The sequence below is a fragment of the Pimephales promelas genome, chromosome 1 (assembly GCF_988280905.1).
Source record: "Pimephales promelas chromosome 1, fPimPro1.hap1.1, whole genome shotgun sequence".
Taxonomy (NCBI): Eukaryota; Metazoa; Chordata; class Actinopteri; order Cypriniformes; family Leuciscidae; genus Pimephales; species Pimephales promelas.
In genome coordinates, this window is record NC_142769.1 from 17,110,393 (window position 1) to 17,128,969 (window position 18,577).

The following is an 18,577-nucleotide window of genomic DNA, read 5'->3' on the forward strand; positions in this document are numbered from 1 at the left end:
GGCTGGAACTCGGCCAAACAGACAAGCAACACTTCTTAGTGGTTGTGGGTGTTCATTCAAAATGGGTGGAAATCTTTCCTACTCAGCTGATCAATGCAGAGAAGACTATTAACCTCTTGCGTCATCTCTGGGCTACCTATGGATTCCCAAAGGAGCTGGTATCGGAAAATGGCCCACCATTCACCTCTAGGGAGTTCAAAGAGTTCCTAAGGAATAATGGTGTGCGTCACATTCTGTCTCCTCCATATCATCCAGCCGCAAACGGTCAAGCCGAGCGAGAGGAACAAACCTTCAAAAAAGGTGAAATGGGAAAGGTTACGAACAAAATCTGTAGCACCTTTGCCTGGTTCGTTTTCTGTTGACCTACCGCAACACTCCCCATACAGTAACAGAGCGATGAATTTGCTGATGTAAGTGACAAGAGCAATTCCAGTGTTATCCAGCCCCGATTTGGAAGATATCCACTCCGACAGAGAAAAGCACCTAACAGATTAGATATGTAGTTATGGACTGATTAGTGGTTCCTATTAATAAGGAGTTCTAACCATGTGTATACCCAGAATGTATTGTTAAAAAAGGAAAAAATATATATATATATATAGTTACATGGTTGCAAATTGTTTACCATGTTAAGGAGTTCAAATCTATGGGGGAGAAAATGTAATTGTGATGAAGATGATGATGGTTCAGTGCGGGTGATGGAAGAATACAAGGGGTCGGCAAATACTGGGACTTGTTCACGTTTATTTGGTCTCAAAATACACAGTGTCGCGCTGGGCGCTCTCACTCTCAATTACTCAGTTCACGTTCAAAGAACACTCCTTCCAGAATAAACATAACACTCGCTGTAACAGCTTCGCGTTCCACTTTAAAGGTCCTCTCTCTTAGCAGGGCGTTGTACATGAGTTCCCCAGGCTCTCTCTCTCAGCGGCCAGCTTTTATGCGGTCTCCCCACGCCAATTACTGCAATCACAGACAGGTGTTTGTCATTTGCACTTGTCCCACTTTCTCACCAATCGGCTCCGTCCCTGCTCTCCCGCGACAGACTTTGCTGAACCACGCCCCCCTTACCACAGTAATGTAATCTATTGTTCATGCGAATCTATGTCATGCATTACGGTAGTTTCTCCGTGTGTGTGGAGAACGTTGGTTGGTGCAGCTTGTGTGTAACAAGAGAGCGAAAGTTAAAGCACACAGCAGTAAAGCCTCTGCAGTGGAATGGTTGTCCGTGTTGTTCCTCTTAATAGTAAAACATAATATCTGTGACCTTGATGTGCGATGTCATGCTGACTGACATATGCACATTAATCACTTTCAAACGCCCGGAGGATTCACCATGATGCTGATGGAATTGGTCGATGAGAGTGCAATCAAGAATTGCACGAGCTGGAACCCAGCATCTTTCATCCGGATCGTAGCCCTCCCAGTCTACCAGGTATTTATGACCTCTACCCATTCATCTGACATCAGAGAGCCACGATCCCATATAAGCTGGTGACCTCTCGATGAGTCAGGGACAGAGGTCTGGGGCTAAAGGGGGAAACAAATGATGGGCTTGATCTGAGAGATATTCTTCATCTATATTTAAACAGGGATCAATTTGAGTTGAACCAACATTGGTCTGAGCACCTTAGTGATAAAAAATGATCTTATAAATTTGGGCTCCAGTTTACATGGGGGGAAGCGTAAGAGGAATGTCCTGGGTAGATAACCAGACCTTATGACCACACATGTGGGGCTACCGTGATGTACCTTGATGGTCCGCCGATGCCTTGATCCTGTTGCCTGTCCGAATAACTGCTTCTATGGCGATCCTCCATGTACGGAAGCATGTCTGAATAAAAGCATCCACGGACAGAACAATGGCGTCAGATTTTTGTGAGGGGAATAATGGTGGCAGGTAGCCTAAACAGCACTGGAAGGGAGACAAACCCACAGATAAACCCAGGAGGGATATTATGTGCATACTCGACCATGGTTAATCTGGATCTCCAAGATGCTCCAGCGCAAGACCCTCTCCAGATCCTGGTTAGCACAATGGGCCTGTACGTTAATCTGTGGGTGATACCTGGAGGATAAGACTAGCAGTTGTTATAACCTAAAATAATAGTTTAGACTAAATAAAAAAATAAAGTATTTTTTAAAATAAAACCAGTAAAATAAAATGTTACAGCATGAAGCACATTTCTTATGTTGCCTGACAAAACGGGATTGATTTTCTTTACTAGAGTGTAGCTCAGAGGACATTCCTACTCTCCTGCATTTTGCTGCCCAGCATGGATTACGAGATCTGGCCTGTGCTCTACTGCAGTGTCCGGGATCCCGGCAAGCCCTAAAGATCTCCAACAGTCATGGAAATACACCGTTGAATCTTGCACATGCACATGGGCATGACCTCTACATCCTCCTACGGGAGTCATTGGTGAGTGAAACTTCTGAAACTAGTAATTATTATTATTATTTTTTATCAAAACAAAATATTGTCTGAAGACAATAGCATAATTTTTCAGTGCAGTTCAAGTTTTTTTTCTCATCCGATAGTGTCAGTATAATCATATCAATAATATTATTAAGTGTCCCCCATAAAGCAAGCCAAAGGTGACAGTGGCATGGAACCCAAACTCTATCAGGTGATAGAAATGGAGAAAAAGCTATGGAAACCAGGCTCAGCCAGGGGACCAGTTTTCTTGCCTAGAGTAGATAAATGGACATGTCCTTCTTGTTAAAACTCCATTTAGGTCCCAGCTGGTCCTGGCATGATGCGTTCATAGCTGGGGATCAGTGCCAAGGGATCTAAGTGTGCTATTTGAAAGCAAACTTTTATTTGAAAGCCACATTTCTAGCATTTGTAAACAAGACAAGTCCTCGGAACAGATCTTCAGCAAAGACCTCTGCGAGGTCTCTCTCGAGGCTGGCCTCTGGTGTACTTAATCATCTGGGGTCGGCTATCGCGCCGGTGCAATGGGCTCATTTTTTTTCTTATAAGTGCAAACTCTGCTGATTTTTATATTACAGATAAGTGTTATACATCATTCGATCCTGTTAAGTGTCTATTTTTTGTGTATACTCACAATAAAAAAAAGTGTTGTGCTTGCGCGTTTTGCCTTCTATCTGTCAGTGAAGTTCATTCTGAAACACGTCTGAAAATGAACTGTAACTCAGCAAATACTTGTCAGAGACACAAAATATTTCTCTTTACGAAGCTGAAATTCTATATATAAATATGTATTTTTTAAAAAAAATTCTCAGTTGATGTAATATGTATGAAAAGAGAGAGATGTCAGTCTTTTCCTTTCACCTAATTATAGCATATGACATGCTAATGACGTGCCATGCCCACTGAGAGCGTGCGCTATTCAAACGCTAATGTTGAGGCAAGCCATGAACACGCCCACATCAGCTGGATAAAACATCCAGTAAAAATCTTACCTCGTCCTTACCTTTACCCTTGTCTTGCTGTGCAGTGAGGAATAATGCTATCTAATAATCCTGGAAAAGTTACCTTGGAAAGCCTGGTACTAGTTTCATTTCGAGGAGCGTGGATTCAGCTGATGTAGCAAGTCATTTATTCTTAAGTGCTTTGTTCAAATCGTATTATTGAATAGTGTCTGTTAACTGTAGTGCTGTAGCGGCGCGTCGATGACGTCGAAAATTGCGTCGACGTCATATTTTTGCGTCGCCGCTTCTTTATTTATTTATTTTTTGCATGTTCCCGGCGGTACAGCTTGCCACACACACGTGGGAGACCGAAACATTGCAGAATAGAGGATGAAGACAACTAGAAGTGAATATGCTATCCATTAAATGAATCACACACAGTAAACAAACCCTTAAGAAAAAAAAATTGCAATTTAGACGCGCAAACTGGGTGCCGGTGTGGTGAGACGTACAAGCTCGGGCAGATTCGGCTTGAAGTTGTTCCCGGACGCGGCGCCGGGCGCGTTGTTACAAAAAAAGGCATACACACAGCCAGCCACAGTCTTCCTGGTCTTGCGCACCCAACGCGTCATTTTTGGCGTGCGCACATTCGTGCTTGTGCGGACGTGTCGAGTATAAACCAGGCTTTACTCCGTGTCAGCACGCGCTCTGATCAGTAGGTGAACTCCGCCTCCGACTCCGTTTCCCTCCTCAGCTGATATTAATATTTAAACATTCTCTATGATAAAAAATGTTTGTAAAAAATATTTTAATAACACGGTTTTGGCGGTTGTAGAATTATGATGGTGTTCAAATACATAATATTAGACTAACGTTAGCCAGCTTATAGTATCTTGATTCAGTATGCTAGTATTTATTTGAGATATTGTTTTTTTATTAATTGAGCAGCAGAAAAAATATTCTTTATATTAGTCGTCCAATTAGTCATTAGATTAGTCGACTAATCGATGAAATAATCGCCCAACTAATCGTTTAGTTAATAATCGTTTACCCCAGCCCTAGTTAACTGCACAAAGACTGTTTAAATATGAATTGCGTGTCTGTGTGTGAATGAATGAATGGCACAGACATGCACGCTGTGCCGTTCATTTACTCTCGCTCCTACATTATTTTTCATGAACACATCCAAACTATGTTGCGATAGCCTACTGACATTTGTTCTAAACGCGATATAGACAAGTATCTGTAAAAGCAACGTTACGTCAGAAGTGACGGAGATTGGGGGTTTCGCATAGAAAGCCAATCCTCTTCGAGTATTTAAAAAACGAGCCAATGGCATGCAATGCCTTGGGGCTGCGAAAATTTGCATAGCGTACTCCGCCCTACTCCGTGAGTATAAAAGGAGGAAGTGAACGCAACCGCAGTATGTCTTCGCTGAGGAGCCAAGACTGAACTCAGCGTCTACCCAGCGATACAGCAGAAGTGGCAGGGAGACGTAACGTCTCCGTTCCCTACTCAGGGAACGAGGGTTACATCCGTAACCGAGACGTTCCCTTTCGTAGTCACTTTGAGTTACGTCAGAAGTGACGGAGATTGGGGGTCTATGCCATCACGCCATCTTCAAGCTGTCTTCCAGTGCCCTGCGAAAGTCTGGACCCCTGAAAACCTTCCTTAGGGGATCCCGCTTTAACACATGAATACCAAGGTACACTGGGAAACATATCCCGGGAGGGACATGCAACCAGATGCCTACCAAAGGGAGGACTTACAAATACGCATATGGCCGCAAGGAACACATATGGAATCGCTGGAGCACCAACCGCAGGTGGCTACTGGAATTTAACTCCAGGGGTGGCAGATGGCTTGCCAAGGGAAGACACATGCTCAGAGAGGCTTACAGTGGAAATACACATGAGACAGTTACTATGGGGAACCGTGCACATGGAGGCACCTAGCCAGCGTCCAGAGCAACAGCAGTGGTGCCCGCATCGTAGGTGCTGGAGGACTCAAGGCTTCAAAGGAAGAACTGAGGAGATATCGCACTTATCCAGTCCGTGGAGTGGAATGGCGAGCAAGCGAAGACACCTAAGCGGGTCCAGTACCGGCGGAAGCGAGTACGTGAGAGGACACCGGCTCAATTCGCAGATTATAGAATCTGGCGAAGATGTTGGGTGTCGCCCAGCCTGCAGCTCTGCAAATGTCTGTTAGCGAGGCGCCGTGCGCTAGAGCCCAAGAGGAGGCCACACTCCGAGTGGAATGGGCCGTCACACCAAGGGGGCACGGACGGCCTTGCTGCTGGTAAGACAAAGCAATGGCGTCCACTATCCAGTGGGACAGCCGTTGCTTTGAGAGAGCCCTTCCCTTCTGGCTCCCCCCATGACAGACAAGAGCTGGACTGAGGTCCTGAAACACCGCGTTCTGTCGACATAGGTGCGGAGAGCACGTACAGGACAGAGCAGTGCCAAGGCTGGGTCTGCCTCCTCCAGGGGCAGCGCTTGCAGGTTCACCACCAGGTCCCGGAGGGGAGTGGTAGGAACCTTGGGCATATATCCAGGCCGGGGTCTCAGGAATACGTGAGAGTAAGCCGGCCAGAACTCCAGGCACACTTCGTCAACAGAGAGTGCGTGCAGGTCCCTTACTCTCCTGATGGAGACCAATGCAATCAGGAGTGCTGTCTACATAGGACAGGGCAAAAACTCTACCGACTGCAAAGGCTCCAGGGGAGGCCTCTGCAGAGCACTTAGATCTACTGAGAGGTCCCCAGAGGGCAGGAGGGGAGGGAGGCGGATTTAGCCCCCTCGCTCCCCTCAGGAACCTGATGACCAGGTCATGCTTCCCATAGACTTAACTTTCACTGCATCATGAGACGCGCCAATGGCCGCGACATAAACCCAAAGGGTGGAGGGCGACAGCCTACGCTCCAACCTTTCTTGCAGGAAGGAAAGCACGACTCCGATCAAACATCTCCGGGGGTCTTCTCAGCGAGAAGAGCACCAGCTGACGAAGAGGTTCCACTTCAACGCGTACAGGTGTCTCGTGGACGACGCTCTAGCGGAAGTGATGGTTGCCGCCACCGCAGGTGGCAACGAACTCAAACCTGCCCCGTCCCGTCCCGGAGCCACATGTGTAGTCTCCAGGATCAGGACGAGGGTGCCACGGAGTGCCCCGTCTCTGAGTGAGTAGATCTTGTCTCAGAGGAATAGGCCAAGGAGGTGCTGTCGCGAGGAGCAAGAGTTCGGAGAACCACGTCTTGGTGGGTCAATAGGGGGCTACCAGCAAGACCTGCTCCTCGTCCTCCTTGATCTTGCACAACACCCGTGCAAGGAGGCTCACTGGGGGAAACGCATACTTGCGTGGGCCCCGCGGCCAGCTGTGCGCCAGCGCATCTGAGCCGAGCGTACTGTCGGTCAGGGAATAAAACTGGGCGCAGTGGGATGAGTCCCGGGAGGCGAACAGATCTATCTGTGCCTCCCCGAACTGGTCCCAAATCAGCTGGACCGACTGGGGATAGAGTCGCCATTCGCCGGAGATAGGACGGACCCGTGACAGATCGTCGGCTGCCAGGTTCCGGTCTCCTGGAATGTATACTGCACGAAGGGACCTCAGGTGCTTCTGACTCCATAACAAGAGGTGGCGGGCGAGCTGCGACAACCGGCGTGAGCGTAGACCCCCCTGGTGGTTGATGTACGCTACTGACGTGGTGTTGTCTGAACGGACAAGCACATGCTGGCCCCTGAGCAACGCTCGGAAGCGGTGCAGGGCGAGACGTACTGCCAGCAGCTCGAGGCAATTGATGTGCATGAGGCGCTGGGGTCCTGTCCAGGAACCCGCGGCTGCATGCCCATTGCACATGGCACCCCAACCCGTGGTAGACGCATCCGAGGAGACAACGAGATGCCTGGAAACTTGCTGAATAGGGACGCCGGTCCATAAAAAGCTGAGGTTCGACCACGGGAAGAGGGTTCGGCGGCATGCTGGAGTCACTGGAACTCGGAGCGAGCCGCGATGGCATGCCCACCTCGGGACTCGATCGCGAAGCCACAGCTGAAGCCGTCTCATATGAAGCAAACCGAGCGGCGTAGCCGCGGCCACGGATGCCATATGCCCCAGGAGCCTCTGAAATAGTTCAGTGGAACCGCACTTTTGCCCTCGAACTGTCGAAGACAAGTCAGCAGTGAGTGCGCGCGCTCGCTCGTGCGCTGCGCGGACATGGCAACCGAGTCTATCTCCATGCCGAGAAAAGAGATCCTCTGCACGGGGCAAAGTTTGCTCTTTCCCCGGTTGACCCGAAGGCCCAGACGGGCTAGGTGCCGGAGCACCAGGTCTCTGTGTTCGCAAACCTGTTCTCGAGAGTGTGCCAGTATCAGCCAGTCGTCGAGATAAATCAGGGTGCGAACCCCGTGTTCGTGAAGGGGAACAAGGGCTGCCTCGACGATCTTCGTGAAGACGCGAGGTGACAGAGCTAACCCGAAAGGGAGAACCGTGTACTGATGCCTGGCCTCGAGGCAAACCAAGAGCGGTCTGTGTCGAGGCAATATGGAGACATGAAAGTACGCGTCCTTCAGGTCGATTGCTGCAAACCAATCCTGAGGCCAAACGCATTCGAAAATGCGTTTGGCTGTGAGCATTTTGAACGGTAGTCGAAGGAGAGTACGGCTCAAAATGCGCAGATCCAGGATTGGCCGTAACCCACCGGTCTTCTGGGGACAGTGAAGTATGGGCTGTAGAACCGGACCTCACCTCGGCTGGAGGGACCGTCTCGATTGCACCCTTCGCCAGCAGGGTGCAATCTCCGCTCTCGTGACCGGGGCATAGCCACCGACCACCGTGGAGCGAACTCCCCTAGAGCGGGGAGGAGACCTCGCGAACTGAGTCGCGTAGCCGAATCTGATCGTTCTGATGACGCAGCGGGACAGGTCGGGGAGCTCTAGCCGGGCTCCCAGGAACTGAACCAGCGGCGTCATGCGAACCACAGACGTCCCCCCGGAGGGGCAGCGGTACAGGGAGACCGGCATGCGCACAGGAGTTACCCTGTGACATTGACATCAGACATTGACCGACAAACACAGACTGAAACAGAGGAAACTAAATACACTGAGGAATCAGGGTTAATGAGGTGAAGACAGGTGATACAGATGAACAGGACGCTGAACGGGAGGCTGATGAGGGAGTGAGTTCAGGTGTGCAGACGAGAGGATTCTGGGAAGTGTAGTGCTGATGACGCAGACAGGATGGTGCAGACGAAGACTGTGACAGAATGTCATTTCTCGTGGCATTTATACACCAAAAACAGTTTGGTATGGTACGCATTTTTCGTGTGCATATGATACACACTTATTGGCGTATAATATACACGAACCCCCCACCCCCCTCCCTCCTAAACCTACCCCAGGGTTTTTTAGTGTGTAGCATATGACTGAGTGAACAAATCCTTAAAAAGATCAAGAAGAGGAGGCAGGTATTAAAGAAGAGAAAAAAAGATCCCTGCTTCTTTCTCTGAGAGAGAACAGTCTCCATTTACATTTGAACATCTACGGTTTGTTGCATCTTTACTAATGATCCTTCATCAAACAGCCATTAAATTGTATTGTGATTTTAGTCCAACTGGAGCACAGTCATTGAATGAATGCATTATTTCCAGCAGGATACTGGCATGGCACTGAGATTTGTTTGATATTTGAATAACAGCCTCGCAGCATCTTTCTCTGTAATGTTTAACAGTGGGGGCTTTCAGTTAGTGTATAATAGTCAAATAAACTTTACACATTTCCTCTATAAGACATTTAGCTTGCTTTAAAGTATATCATTGTTGTCGCTTTCTGACTCAAATTACATATTCACAAAATAAATGATTAACATGGACTTATCACAATTCAGCTGTGGGCTTTTTGATGCATTTGTATCTCAATGTGACAATTTTTGCATGCTAATAATATTAGTATATTAGTGGGAATAATAATATTACTGTGATTTTATTGAGGTACATTCATTCTCAGTCACTCAAACTGCAATCACAGTGTCACAGTCCTCCGTCTGCACCAGTCTGTCTTGTCTACAGCACTACACTTCCCATGATCCTCTCGTCTGCACACCTGAACTCACTCCCTCATCAGCCTCCCGTTCAGCGTCCTGTTTCATCTGTTTCACCTGTTTGCACCTCGTTATGTTTGATTCTTCCATGTATTTAGTTCCCTCTGTCCCATTCAGTCTTTGTCGGTCGATGTCAATTGATGTTTGTTGTAAGCCCGTGTGGCGCCCATGTTCCTGTCTGTCTGCCTGCCTGTTTATATTTATTAAAAACCTGTTCTCTACCGATACTCCGGTCTCCTCGTCCTTCAGCCAGAGCCACACCGTGACACACAGAAAATATTTGTGTCATGTGGTGTGATGTGATGCCAATGAGGTCTTTAAATATAAGTTTCTATATGGCAGAATCCATATTATTGTAAATTAATTTTATTTTCATTGGTTATTAATGACAGTAAATAAATAAATTGTTTTGATTTAAAAATCACAAATTACCCACTCTGGTAAAATAAGTCCTAGCCTGAAGGATGAGTTAGGTATGGTAAAAGTTTTGACGTTTTGGCAATGCCAACTTAATTGCGACTTGACTGAAGAGAAATTAAGCTTAAACAACATTTGTTTTCTAAGTAGAATCACACACACTCCAATTATATATATATATATATATATATATATATATATATATATATATATATATATATATATATACCCACAGCTTGGTCTTTTTTAATGCCTGTCTTTCAATCAGTTTGATGACATGTCAGATTATTTCAGATTATCTGACAACAGAAAACATATTTAAATTATTCATCACAACAAGAGAGCACTTGTGGATAAATGATAATGTAACACTCTTGTCCAACATCAAAGCAGCTGTCTTTCACAACCCCTCAACTTGTGATGTGTAATTAGCTTGTCTTGTTTATCTGTTAATTCTCCCTTTCTACTCTAATGAATATATTCATAACACTGAATGCATAATGTGCATAATCAATATTGAAGGGAAAGAAGTGGAGGCTATTATCACAAGTGAATAGTAGCAGGTTGCTAAGGAACAGTAGACAGAGAGCGACAGTAAGAAAGAAGTGTGCATTACACTGAAGTGAACTTTGCTACTATCATCATTTAGTATTTATTGTCTGAACTGTTTAAATTAGTTTGAACTGACTAACTTTTACACTCTGTCAGTAAATGACAAATTTTCTTGTCTTTTCTAATACTATAATATTCAAGCTATTTTCAATTCAGATCTGTAGAAGACCTGATGTACATCAACAGTTTAACCAAAGATTTTCCTCTTTTCTAAAGCACTTGCAAAAATGCACATTACTTTGATGTGTAAATATTTAATAAGTATTGTGTTGATCTTTTTTGTCACATATGCTATTTTAAAATGTTGTCATTTGTCATTCATGTGTCATTAACAATGTTCTCATAGGTTTTTGATGACAATGATGGCAACACTGACACCAGTGTATATGAGTTGATGGGCAGAGCAGGTATGTTAGTCTAAATATGATGAATATTTTGTATATTTAAGCAATATCATGAGCAAGAGCGCAATTCTTTCGAATTTCAGCTGATACTCAGACCAGTAGCGAGTGTAACATTACTTATACAATTCCATAAATACAAAAAGGTACAGGTTTTTTTAATTGCTTTGGCTCATTTTCTAAACAGTCTTAACATTCTCAATGGAAGTAAAATAATGTATTTAAAAAAAAAAAAAATTTCCAAAAATTCCCCAACAACTCTAAGGGCTCTATCTTGCACTCAGTGCAATGGGCTATATGCACGCATAAGTTCCGCATTTGACGCAAGGATGCTCGTCCATTTCCGGTTGTGGAGACTAAAGCGGAGGAAAACCGAGGAAAACGGGATTATGGCAGAGTCTTCAAAATTTACTGTCCTCCCGTCTTTGTAACGAAACGTACATACGTTTAGACGTAATTTTAATATGTTTATTTAATATAATTTCAAAAAGAAGCATAAACACAACGAGGGGTGTCTATTTTATCTGTTTTTGTGACTAACGTTTCTTTAGTATATCCATGGAGTATAAAATTCAATATAAATTCTCGGTTTTGCATTGGACTCTACGATCGGCGGAAGTCATTGAGAATCCTTACACCTTCACCGGAAATACTGCCGTGCATAGAGCCCATTGACTTTGTACACTGATGCATGTATCATCCCTATTCTGCACCCGATGCACAGCGGACTTTTCCCTACACAGAGGCATGTTGGTAAAATAAGGAATGAACAGACGCGAAAGGATGAGAATGCGTTGGAATGAACTTGCGCTCCGGGGGCGGTTTGGCGTAAAGAGGAGGCATGTTCCGGCCAAACGTTCCCTGGTGCTATTTTGCAGTTTCAGAAACCAATTCCGCCACAGACCAGGAAAAACCTAGTCTATTTTAAGGGTGCATGCTTGGCCATAATGTAGTTTGTGCACAATGCATACTCTACTTATCTCATTAACAGACGCACCAGTTCCCATTTTTGCAAACCATACATATTTACAAGGAAAAATATTACCACACGAGGTAAATCATAGTGGTGTCCATGAAGATGTGAACAAAATAGCCTAAATCTAGCTTACACATTTACCCAAATTATTATACGCCTGTATAGTATGTCTCCCAACAAAGTTATTTGTGAATAACTTTCCCTAAACATTTAATTTCATGTTCATTGATATTGTGTATCACAACAGTAAGTAATAGTTTATTGGAAAATTCAATACAGTTGTACACATAAAAATAATATGCACATTTCTATGTACAGTATACAGTGCATGTATTTTGTTCCATGTAAACATTCCGATTTGCATGTCAATTTTAGAGAATCAACTCATCAGTTTTGATTAGACGGTCATTTGCATTTAGTTATCTATTTTATACCAAAACACATGCAACACACAAGAAACGAATTGTTAAAAACAAGAAATGTATTGTTTTGATAAAATTTCATTTGAGAATTGAGTCAAAGCAATTGTGAAACACAGTAATTAGGGCCCAAGCCCTGAAAGGGCGAAGGCCCTATTGTTTTCCTTGCGATTATTTTTCTTCTCTATTATTAGGGCCCAAGCCCTGAAAGGGCGAAGGCCCTATTGTTTTCCTTAGGATTATTATTATTATTAGGGCCCAAGCCCTGAAAGGGCGAAGGCCCTATTGTTTTCCTTCCGATTATTAGGGCCCAAGCCCTGAAAGGGCGAAGGCCCTATTGTTTTCCTAAGGATTATTTATTATTAGGGCCCAAGCCCTGAAAGGGCGAAGGCCCTATTGTTTTCCTAACGATTATTAGGGCCCAAGCCCTGAAAGGGCGAAGGCCCTATTGTTTTCCTTCCGATTATTTTTTTTTTTTCTTTTATTTTTCTAACGACTATTCGGGCACTTTTGGGGCCCTTAACATGCTCGAAAACTCTTGAAACTTTGCACACGGGTCAGAACCCGCGGCCATCAGAGCCGGGCTGAAGCTGGTACCTGGGCGTGGCAGGGCGGCTCGTCAGCGCCCCCTGGAACGGGGTCCGAACACTTGGTCCATAACTCAAACACGCTTGTATGTAATAATATGAAACTCGGTACACATGTTGCTCTCATCGTTTCATCTATACCTCACACTCTTACTTTTTACCCCAGCCCAACAGGAAGTCGGCTATTGAGGTTTGTTTGTAAAACGCTCGCAATGGAATGTTAAATACTCCTCCTAGAGCTTTGATCCAAGTTCGACGAAACTCAGTCAGCGTGAAGTCAAGACATTGAGGATGAAAGTTTGCGAGGGGATTTTTGATATCTCGAACGGTTTGTCCGTAGCGAGGAAACGAAACTATGGCGAGAAACGTGAAACAGGAAGTGTGTTATAACTTCAGCATACATTAACTGATCTTGATGAAACTTCAGCAGTGTGTTCGCTGTAAGAGGACGATCACATGGATGTGACTATTGTGAGTCAAAGTTATAGTGCCACCAACTGGCAGCAGGAAGTGTGTCACTTTCAAAATGCTTTGAAATCACCCTTTTATTTTTACCCGATTTGCTTCAAACTTCATCTGAATAATGTAAACATACGATAGATGTAGACCTGTGAATGGATTCTTGATATCTTTTAAACTGTTGCCGTGGCAACGCATCAAACTTTACCATTCTTATAGGATGCTTTTGAGACCCTTAGCATGCTTCAAATTACATGAAACTCGACAGACACATCACATTTATTAGCCAGTAGACATGTGCAAAGTTTCAGAAACGGGCGTGGTGAGGGCTCAGTAGCGCCACCTTTTGACAAAAGTGGGGTTGTTAGTTTTATCTACAGTTACAAAAATCGGTATGTATATTGTACTCCTCGAGCCGGACAACTTTCTAATTGACACTCATTAGCTAGGACCCACAGAAAGTCAGATATGTTTGTTTGAATGTAGAGAAAATCTCAGAATTTTGCCAGTCTCTCAGTGTCCCTCTGTGTGAGTGAGAGGAGGGGCGCCTGTCAGGTTAATTTTAACCCTTTATTTGCTGTGTGCGACTTCTCTGGCATTTTCGGGGGCCTTAACATCCTCGAAAACTCTTGAAACTTTGCACACGGGTCAGAACCCATGGCCATCAGGGCCGGGCTGAAGCTGGTAACCGGGCGTGGCAGGGCGGCTCGACAGCGCCCCCTGGACTGGGATTCGAACATTTGTCCATAAATCAAACACACTTGCATGAATTAATATGAAACTCGGTACAATTATAGATCACATCAGGCCAAACAACTTTCGTGCTCTAAGTTTTATGACAGTTCAAATGGAAGTTATTTATGAATTATGAATTATGGGTTGTTTGAATAATTGTCCTAGGAGAAATACATCAAATCACAATGCATGTGTTTACCAATCACAACCAAACTCGGTGTGCATGAAGTCAAGACATTGAGGATGCTCAATTCCGGACGGATTTTTGATATCTCGAACGGTCTGGCCGTGGCGAGGAAATGAATTTTATGACTAAAAAAGGACACATAAAGTGTGTTATAACTTTGCTCAATTTACCTACAGTTACAAAACTTACCACGTATATTGTTCTCGTCAAGCCGATCAACTTTCCAATTTAAAGTCATTCGCTCTGAGCAACAGAAAGTCAGATATTGTAGTTTGAATGGATTTATTTCCCCTGCGATTCTCTCTCTCTCTCTCTCTCTCTCTCTCTCTCTCTCTCTCTCTCTGTGTGTGTGTGTGTGTGGGTGTGTGTGTGTGTGGGGAGGGGAGGGCTGTTGTCTGTGTTTATGTGTGTGTGTGTGTGTGTGTGGGTGTGCATGTGTGTGTGGGGAGGGGAGGGCTGTTGTCTGTGTTTATGTGTGTGTGTGTGGCTGGCTGTGATTTTTCCTTCAAGTCCTTGTCTCTAAGTCCTTGTCTTTTTGCATAACAATTTTGTATAACAATATTTTTAAATGACAAAATAGGCATATAACCCCCATCTTTTAAATGTATAGATTGCTTTAAATGAAAGTAAGATTGTATTTGTAATTGAAGTTGAATGAATTTAAAATTCATGTGCTATATTTCATTCAATATATTTGTTTTCCTTAAGATTTTAAAACACTAACTTCATTGTTATCTGAATTACAAATATTTGTTTCTGTATAAAATAATACTCTGACTAAAAACACATTTGATGTTTTTTTTTTGTATTTTTATTTACATGTATTTATGTGTGTGTGTGTGTGTGTGTGTGTGTATATATAAAGTGCAGGGTTTTTTTAGATAAAGTAGAATTTCTATAACTATGTGTTGAACTAATAAATCACTCTTGTGTGTGTTAAACACAATCTACTTAATACAGACAACTTCATTATAAAGATAAATAACAAATCCAAAAAATATATGATTATAATCTATGACAAAAAAAGCCATTACAAACTATATTATTGGAAAATACACATTGCTCTTTGTATTGTTGTAAAATATTCATGAAAAACAAGATAACAAAAATCAAAAAGATAAATTATTTTAGATATAGCCATGTTTTAAATGTATAGCAGAGATGTTAATTGAGGCAGCAACATACAAACTTTCTAGAACAACATGGACCTGGATAGCTGGTTTTTATGGAGGACAGTGAAGAGGAAGAGGGTGCAAATCAAACAGCTCATTCTCAGACTACACAGCAAACAGCTTAAGTTTTTAGTGCTTTGTTTGAGGTTTTTAGTGCTCTGTCCTATCTATTATCAACATATAATAGATGGAACAGAACAAGAAAGGCAATTAATAATCTGTCATTGCGTCACTGCATTATGATATGAAAGGCTCAGTACAGTGTGGCACAAAACGCTTATGCGCATCCCGAGTAGAGAATGATGTGCTTAAAGCCACATGGAGTTACAGCGCACAGCGCATCGAGTCCGCATTGATGCAAGCTCTACAATACACTTCTTTTTGATAGTCAAAGCGGGGGTTACGTTTTTACACGTCGTACAGAATAACCCTAAAGGCACCAAGGTGGCGGTGCCACCGGCTTTTTATTAAATATAAATATAGCTGTGAGCAGCGATAAAGGGCCAAAGCCGGCGGTACCACCATCCCGGTGCCTTTGGGTAACTAAAGGCATCGGGGTTGCGGTGCCACCGGCTTGGGCCCGCAATCGCTGCTCGCAGCTATATTTATTATTATTATTATTATTTATACGACTATTTGGGCACTTTTGGGGCCCTTAACATGCTCAAAAACTCTTGAAACTTTGCACACGGGTCAGAATCCGCGGCCATTAGGGCCGGGCTGAAGATGGTACCCGGGCGTGGCAGGGGGGCTAGACAGCGCCCCCTGGAACGGGGTCCGAAAACTTGGTCCATAAATCAAACACGCTTGCATGTAATAATATGAAACTCGGTGCACATATAGATCTCATCGTTCATATATACCTCAAACTATTACTTTTTACCCCAGCCCAACAGGAAGTCGGTTATTTAGGGTTGTTCATAAAACACTCGCAATGGAATTTGAAGTACTCCTCCTAGAGAATTCAAACACACGGCACGAAACTCGGTCAGCATGAAGTCAAGGCATTGAGGATGAAAGTTTGCGAGGGGATTTTTGATATCTCAAACGGTTTGGCCGTGGCGAGGAAACGAAATTATGGCGAGAATCGTGAAACAGGAAGTGTGTCAGAACTTCAGCATACATTAACTGATCTTGATGAAACTTCAGCAGTTTGTTTGCTGTAAGAGGACGATCACATGGATGTGAATATTGTGAGTCAAAGTTATAGCGCCACCAACTGGCAGCAGGAAGTGTGTCACTTTCAAAATGCTTTGAAATCACCCTCTTATTTTTACCCGATTTGCTTCAAACTTAATCTGTATAATGTAAATACATAGCAGATGAAGACCTGTGAATGGATTCTTGATGTCTTTGATACTGTTGCCGTGGCAACGCATCAAACTTTAAAATTCTTTTTTTTGATGATTTTGAGACTCTTAGCGGCTTTTGGGGCCCTTAACGGGTTTGAAAACTCTTGAAACTTTGCACACGGGTCAGATCCCACAGCCATCAGAGCCGGGCTGAAGATGGTACCTGGGTGTGGCAGGGGGGCTAGACAGCGCCCCCTGGAACGGGGTCCGAACACTTGGTCCATAAATCAAACACCCTTGAATGTAATAATATGAAACTCGGTACACATGTTGATCTCATCGTTTCATCTATAACTCACACTCTTACTTTTTACCCCAGCCCAACAGGAAGTCGGCTATTGAGGTTTGTTTGTAAAACGCTCGCAATGGAATGTGCAATACTCCTTCTAGAGAATTCAAACACACGGCACGAAACTCGGTCAGCATGAAGTCAAGGCATTGAGGATGAAAGTTTGCGAGGGGATTTTTGATATCTCGAACGGTTTGGCCGTGGCGAGGAAACGAAATTATGGCGAGAAACGTGAAACAGGAAGTGTGTTATAACTTCAGCATACATTAACTGATCTTGATGAAACTTCAGCAGTGTGTTCGCTGTAAGAGAACGATCACATGGCTGTGACTATTGTGAGTCAAAGTTATAGCGCCACCAACTGGCAGCAGGAAGTGTGTCACTTACAAAATGCTTTGATATCACCCTTTTATTTTTACCCGATTTGCTTCAAACTTCATCTGTATAATGTAAACATACGGCAGATGTAGACCTGTGAATGGATTCTTGATATCTTTGAAACTGTTGCCGTGGCGATGCATCAAACTTTACCATTCTTTTAGGATGCTTTTGAGACCCTTAGAATGCTTGAAATTGCATGAAACTCAACAGACACATCACATTTATTAGCCAGTGGACACGTGCAAAGTTTCAGAAACGGGCGTGGTGAGGGCTCAGTAGCGCCACCTTTTGACAAAAGTGGGGTTGTTAGTTTTATCTACAGTTACAAAAATCGGTATGTATATTGTACTCCTCGAGCCGGACAACTTTCTAATTGACACTCATTAGCTAGGACCCACAGAAAGTCAGATATGTTTGTTTGAATGTAGAGAAAATCTTAGAATTTTGCCAGTCTCTCAGGGCCAATCCCAATTCTACCCCTTACCCCTTCCCTTTCCCCTAGCCCTACCCCTCCGCCTTCCCCTTGACCCTTGAAACAGAGTGGCAATGCGTAGGGGTGAAAATATTCCCCTAAGAAATGGGACACCACTACGCCTCCGTTAAACGTCATTATAAGTCGTCGCTAGCGCCTACGTCACAGGAGATGCGCCGATGTTTATCACAACTTCCAAGATCCCGTCGACAGCTGCAGTTATCTCAGTCGCGTGGGTTACAGCTATTTTCTTGCATCTTGTGAAGTTCGCAGGAAACAGCGGAGACGACGAAAATATGTTGCGGGACTATCGTTAGCAAACTACAGTAATTTTAGCGATTTTTTTTTTTTTTTACAAACGTTTCTGTGAAGAAACTGACCGTAAATATGAACACAATATTGAATGTAACATAAAGCAAATCATTATTTGTCGTTATAATACTTATTAAAGCCACAAATACTTAAATTTATGGGTCTCCTTTGTCGCTTGGGCAGCCAGCCTGGGTTAGCAGTGACACTTCTCATACCCCTTCGTTTGAAGTGTGCTCCCGAAAAATCTTCGTTTGAAGGGCTATCTGGCCCTTCACCCTAGCCCTCCCCCTCCAACCAAAAGAGAATTGGGACAGCCCTACCCCTTCACGTGGACGCGC

General features: G+C 44.0%; 1 protein-coding gene across 2 annotated transcripts in view; it reads left to right on the forward strand.

The window, feature by feature from the left end:
• Positions 1–18,577, forward strand: part of LOC120477884 (B-cell scaffold protein with ankyrin repeats) — a 105,882-nt gene that overhangs the window by 50,678 nt on the left and 36,627 nt on the right. For both annotated transcript variants that reach the window (XM_089128342.1, XM_039669812.2), the window contains exons 7-8: positions 2,229–2,422; positions 10,844–10,904. In XM_089128342.1, coding sequence (XP_088984468.1) covers positions 2,229–2,422; positions 10,844–10,904 — 255 coding nt within the window. The remainder of the gene's footprint in view (positions 1–2,228; positions 2,423–10,843; positions 10,905–18,577) is intronic.